This window comes from Saccostrea cucullata, unplaced genomic scaffold, assembly GCF_032062105.1.
Source record: "Saccostrea cucullata isolate Sc308-1 unplaced genomic scaffold, CSIRO_AGI_Scuc_v1 ctg163, whole genome shotgun sequence".
NCBI lineage: Eukaryota > Metazoa > Mollusca > Bivalvia > Ostreida > Ostreidae > Saccostrea > Saccostrea cuccullata.
In genome coordinates, this window is record NW_026933609.1 from 207,501 (window position 1) to 214,288 (window position 6,788).

Genomic DNA, 6,788 nt, shown 5'->3' on the forward strand with positions numbered 1-6,788 from the left:
CTGGTTAGAGAATGGTGCTAGCACCTACTGCGACACAGGACCTCGGTTTTTATACCGGTACCCCATTCAAATGACCGGTCTCCGCGTCCAACAGTAGCATTGGAACCCGCTACATAAGGATCAACTCCTTGCAACACGAATCACTTAACCAATCGGACGACTAAAAAAGGTATGTAAAAGTAAATCTTCATATATCAGTAACTTAAATTCAAACATGTCTTTGACTAGAAACGTGTTTTCGTTTTAAGCCCACCTGAGCCGAAGGCTTAAGTGAGCTTTTTCTGATCAAATTTTGTCCGTTGTCTGTCGTCGTTGTAGTTGTCGTCGTTGTAAACTTTTCACCTTTTTTCATCTTCTCAAGAACCACTGGGCCAATTTCAACCAAACTTACCACAAAGTATCCTTGGGTGAAGGGAAGTCAAGTTTGTTCAAATGAGGGGCCAAGTCCTATTCCAAGGGAGATAATTATGAATTAATAAAAAATTAATGGTATTTAAAACAAAAATTCTTCTCAAGAACGATTGAGCCAGGAAAGATGAAACTCATGTGAATGCATCCTCATGTAGTGTAGATTCAAGTTAACTTTATTCAAATCATGACCCCCGGGGTTAGGGCGGGGCCACAATGGCTGATCAAGGTTTTATATAGGAATATAAAGGAAAACTCTTTTCAAATTTGTTCAAATCATGACCCCTTGGGCAAGGGTTGGGTCATCTTGGGTGATCAAAGTAGGATTACATGAAAAAAATCTTTTAAAAATCTTCTTCTTGAAAACAGCAAAGTTGTGATTAGTAATAGTTATATGCATCCTCGGATAGTCTAGATTCAAATTTGTTCAAATCGCGACCCCCGGGGGTAGATTGGGGCCAAAATTGGGTATCCGAGTTCAAATAAATTCAAACGCATCATTAAAGTGGATAATAACAATAAACAACAAAGCCATATATTAATTCAAAAGCATTCTTAGGAAGTGTATATTTAAGTTTGTTCAAATCCCCCCTCCTCCCTCGAACCCATTTTATAGAATATTTAAACAATACCGAGTTGATTTTTGCTTTTACCTAGCTATTAGCTCATGTGAGCGATGTGGCCACTGGGTCTCTTGTTCAATGATTATATACTGCTTTGAAATCCACATAATTATGTGATATTAATCAAAGATTTATGATGAGCAAGAGTACCTTTTCCAAAATTGTTAAATGTGCGACCCCTCTTTAAGCTGCGCCCCATGATATGCATTTTCATGTATTCTATAGCGCATTCGAACAAGCAGAGTCTTTTGATTTCGAAAATGGCATAATTTGGGTGAAAGTTCTGTGACTTGCATTTAAGTTTTTTTTAGAAATTCAAATTTTACGGATATTCTAAATATTAAATTTTTCATTGATGATATTATTATCTAATGTTGAATTCTATTCCTTATTCTACCTAAATAATCCATAATTCCCTCTTGCCCTTTCATTTTCAACAACTGTCTGAGTCAAATTTATCCGCAGTGATATTGTACTAATATTAGAATAAGTTTTTCCTGTGATATTTATGAAGGAGATACCTGTGATATATAAGCATTGAAAAAAATTCTTACAAGGGCATTATGAATACTGAATAGTTAATAACTTTTTTCAGACTAAATATTTAATTCCTTCATGGCTAAAGTACGACAGCGTATTCGTGCCATTTAAACAATGTAGAAATATTTTTTTAAATCGTTTGTACGATTTAGTAAATCGTTTGTACGATTTAATAAATCGTTTGTACGATTTAATAAATCGTTTGTACGATTTAGTAAATCGTTTGTACGATTTAATAAATCGTTTGTACGATTTAATAAATCGTTTGTACGATTTAGTAAATCGTTTGTACGATTTAATAAAAAATTTCTACATTGTTAAAATGGCACGAATACGCCATCGTACTAAAGATCTTTGCATAGACATTGTTCTATTTCATTAATTTAACAAAAATGAGTTTTGATTTCCTATAAAGCTGAAAGAGTGCATTAATCCATATTTCTGTAATGAATTTTCTTTACCTCCTTTGCTCAATTTCCATTCATTCAACAAGCTGGTTAATAGAAGGATGCCGAAGGGACTCATCGCCATCCCGCGTTTTACCTATAAATTATACACATTCTGTCATATCATTTATATAAATAGATTCAAGGTATTTACAGAGACAAACATTGTTGTGTATTTAAAAAAAGATATTAAAGTTATTGTCAATTTAATGTTCAGCTTTATGTTTAATGCAGGAATGAAATGTTATAATACAGTATTACTTACAGATTTTGTGACGTTTATCAGATAACAGACGACAAATTTAGGTAAATAATATGTCCATGTTAATATTTCCTGCCTCTACCTGATGCATTTCTACATGGGGGTATAACGAAATAACAGTGGGTGTTAACCATTTTAACCAAGGACTGAATAGCAAACATTAGCCACGTCAACCCTTTTCCGGAGCAATGGTGCATAGAATGAAAAAGCACCATTGACGAAAGTAATGTCATTGACTTTAGCATCAGGTTTAAATATTTTCTATGTAGGTAAAAAATTGGAGAGCTTCAAGATAAATTGTGCGGAAATCTTTGAAAATAGTCGTATCGAATCATGCTACACATGAATAATAAATATTTTTGAGAAGTTCTTAAGAAGCACAGCAACCGCACATTTTATCTCATCATAACTCTTGCAACAAGAGTGAAGAAAGGGGACCGAGTTCCCTACAACATGCATGTTTACTTTTTACGCCAGAAGGATTTTCAATGACTGTATACAGACGACACTATATGTGATTTTATGCATGCTTTCCTTTTTTGAAAAGCGTGAGATTTTTTAATTGAATTTTAAATCTCATCAAAATATGTCATTATCGTTTTTTAAATAAATAATTGAAGTTTCATTACTGTATTGGATGTAGATAAGCTGTTAATAAGGATATCATCTTCACAGCCAAGCAAAATGAAATGCATGCATTTACATCATATATAAAATTCTGCCCATCAGTTTGCTGGGAACTGAAAAAAAGGTGTCAAAATATAAATATTGTCAAATTTTCTCGCTTATGGCACTGGTTAATACTGTCAAATATCTAATCTCGAACTCATTTGGACTGATTGGAAAAACTTCCGAGATATCCTTGTATTCGGGATAACAAGACTAGATACTAAAAAAATATAGTCGATGTGTCACTTCAACTTAACATAAATTTGATGTTCTCTCCATATCTCGAAACAACAAAAAATACACCCCACGAAAATTTAAATTTTGTAATTTCACAGTATCTGAATTGTGGTGATAGTATGTTATGAGATGGTTATTTCCAGATAAACTGAAAAATATAGTTTATTAATGCAATTTTCTTTTGTTTGACTTTACTTGGACTTCTGTTTGTTGTATATATAATATTTTCTACCAGAAGAACCAAATAAAGGAATGAAAGATTATGTAATATTGATTGATTGTGTACTGTTTAACGTCCCTCTCTAAAATATATTTCACTGATATGGAGACGTCACCATTGCCGGTGAAGGGCTGCAAATTTAGGCGTATGCTCGGCACTTACGGCCTTTGAGCAGGTTTATACGGTCTCATCCGAAGGACCGCCTTTTACGACAAGCAAGGGGGTACTGAGGACCTATTCTAACCCGGATCCCCACGGGGCAAGATCATGTATGTAATGCTACAAATTGTACCTAACCTGCTACTTACATGTATATGAAGCGTGCAAACGGACATTTTGTGTTTTTTAAGTCTACACTCCAGATGATCCTATAGGCATTCGAAAACAAAAATATTTGTTTTAGGGCTTTGGCACAGTTGAATTACCTTGACGGTTTCACTTTAAGTTTCTTTTTTTTTTATTCAAAAAAAAAAGTTTAATGGCTTTAACAATCACAGAAGGACAATTCCAAAAATTAAACGATATTCGATTCTTTTTAATACATTATTCTTAATAACACCTATGTTGATAGATACAAGCACTTGTTACTATAGTATTTTGTTTACGTTTAACCGGGTGTGTTCAATTTGGTACATACATGTATAACTGCTGTAATAATGTTTTTAAGTATATAATTGCGCTTTTAACCATTTGAGATTTCAATGCAAAATTACATATCATTTAACTTTTCAATCCAATTGAATAGAAAATCAAAGACTATCCTACCTTAGCTATCATTTTTTGCACATTTAAATATTTTTTTCTTCCAAAACTCGAACTGCTATGTCTGGGAGATATGTAAATAGGTAAACATTTAAATCGAACAGCAATTAAAAAATTCCTTAACAATGACGAAGCTGTCGTTGCATAATTCTCTTGTATATTGTTTCGACGCAAGTTCTCGAAAAAAGCTGACCATTATTTTAAATGTTTTTTTTTTTTGTTCATATTTTATTTTTATTTTATTGAAGGGGGGGGGTGTGTTTTATTTTATTTACAAGGATACATGATCATAATGTATCATACAATGATCAATCATATGCATACTTTAATTATTTTTATTTCAAGAACATGATTTCCAGTGTTTTGTTATGAAACTTGAAGGTGCATTGCCTAGGGTAATAATTTAATAAAATTACTATGCATCTGTAGCCCTGACCTGTACCATATCGTCCATATACTGGTGTATGTTAAAAAATCTGGTACAAAATATAGTTCTTATTGTGTTTGCAACAGTTTACTTATATGACAAGAAGCAAAAAAGATTTCGAAGGAAATAATACTTCATTTTTACTACAGACTTAACACAGTTTAACTCTAACCGGAACCAAAGACACACTGTACATGTAGCTTTTCTGGTCGAAATATTTAGAACCTCTGCTCAAGAGTCGCGAAGTAAGGAGTTACATCGCAGGTTTGAATTCCACTGTGGAACGTGGAGACTAGTCCTTCGGATGAGACCGTATAGGACATTAGCAGTTCCCCACCGGCAAGAGGTGGCGTCTCAATATGAGTGAAAACTTTTTGAGAGGGACGTTAAACAATGAACAATCAATCATGAACGATATCTGTCCATTGAATATCGTTTTTTACATGTACATTTCACAATTTCAACTTCTCTGGAACTTCGAAACCAATTCCAACAAACTTGACACAAAGTATCCTTTGGTAAAGAAGATTCAAGTTTGTCCAAATGAAAGACCACGCGTTCTTCCAAGGGGAGATAATTATTACATGAAAGAATATATTAGAAAAATTAAATGGCATCTTTTAGAAATCTTCCAAGAATCCCTCGGGAAATGTATAGGCAAAATTTGTAAGGTAGGATTTTTCTCATATTTCTTGTACTTAAAATTTAATGACATATTCACAGAACCAAGAGTATCACTAACCTATGGTATCAGTTAGATTAAATTTGACCATTCTATATAATTAGTAGAGGCAAGGTCAGGTCAAGGTCGTTATCTTCCCCATGGACATTAAGAACAAGAGGCCTACAGGCCTTATAGGTCACCTGAGTATTAAATAACTTTTTATCAATTGGATTTGATTCGTGTTTTAAACCAAAAGCCATGAAATTCACAATTTTGAAAGAAGAACCATTGCTAATCGTAACTATACACTTACCATGCTTACTTTGATTACTTAATACCCAGACGTAGATAAAAAAAACAAAGAGAAACTAGATGCTGTCAAGAGACAGTAATACCCGCACTGGGGTGTTTGCCTCTAAATATACACTCCTACATATTGGGCTTTAATTCCAATAAAAAGGATTAAATAATTCTATAATTTACACGTACACGGAACATGTATTCGTCAATTTGAGTATGAAATTATCAGACCCTGTGACCATGTAACCTATATGACTCATATCCTCATTACCAGTTTGAATTTAATTAATGATTTTAATTAGATTTTGATAAATGTTTTGCTCATAATAGGACCTTTTTAAATTTACTAATGCCCCCCCCCCCGGCCCCCGACATCACAAACACATGGCACATACGTAATTTTTTTGTTTTGTGTTATTTTTATTGAATAGGCTAGATGGATAAGTTTTGTTAAAACATCGTTTGTTATGAAGTAATTTAGAATTTGTTCTTGTACTATACCTGTTTACGTGTAAACACCTTTTGGAAAATTTCTACATCACACTGTGTTGCGTCACCCATTATCATATTTTTAGATTAAGCACCACTCGGCCGATTCACACTTCATCTGATAAGGCGACGGAATCGACCAAAGTCTGCCGAATGGGATAGAGCACACGCTGCAGTCTGGTGTGCATTGGATTAATTCGTTTTGTGTTATAACTATATTTCATGAAGTTGACAGGACCTATAACAGTTGGTAAGTACAAGTTTAAGTATAGATTGGGGTAAAATAAACCAAATTGATTAGGTTAAAGTTCAAAAAGGGTCAAAGATCATCGCATGCCACACTGTACGACTTTCATATTGTGAAGTTATCTCCCGTTGTCGATGTGACATTCAGTTACTGCCAATACTTGTGCAGATCCAGATTTTTTTTCGGGAGTGGGGAGGGGGGGTTCACATCTCAGTCAAAAAATTCAAGCCCAGAATTTCCTGACAAGCAGGAGAAAAAGCTGAAAACAAATAAACAAAATAAATACAATGATAGTGGGGTCGTGGGGTCAATGTTTTCTAAGTAAGTGGGAGTATGTCCAAAGTCATTTTTTATCCGCTTCAGTATTTAGTCTTATTAATTCAAGGGGGGGGGGCAATCTCCCTAACCACCCCTGTCCCTGAAATAACAAACGATCTTGTGACTCCAAAATTGTAGATTTTAACCTTGCCCATAAGTTTTAAGTGGGTTGGGCT

The 6,788-nt window shown here is 34.0% G+C and overlaps 1 protein-coding gene across 4 annotated transcripts in view; it reads right to left on the minus strand.

The window, feature by feature from the left end:
* LOC134238725 (mucin-2-like) overlaps window positions 1-2,431 on the minus strand; it is a 74,713-nt gene extending 72,282 nt beyond the window's left edge. For all 4 annotated transcript variants that reach the window (XM_062720845.1, XM_062720844.1, XM_062720843.1 and 1 more), the window contains exons 1-2: window positions 2,283-2,431; window positions 2,033-2,114 (exon numbers count right to left, since the gene is read on the minus strand). In XM_062720845.1, coding sequence (XP_062576829.1) covers window positions 2,033-2,102 — 70 coding nt within the window. In that variant the 5' untranslated portion in view covers window positions 2,103-2,114; window positions 2,283-2,431. The remainder of the gene's footprint in view (window positions 1-2,032; window positions 2,115-2,282) is intronic.
* Between the last annotated feature and the right edge of the window lie 4,357 nt (window positions 2,432-6,788).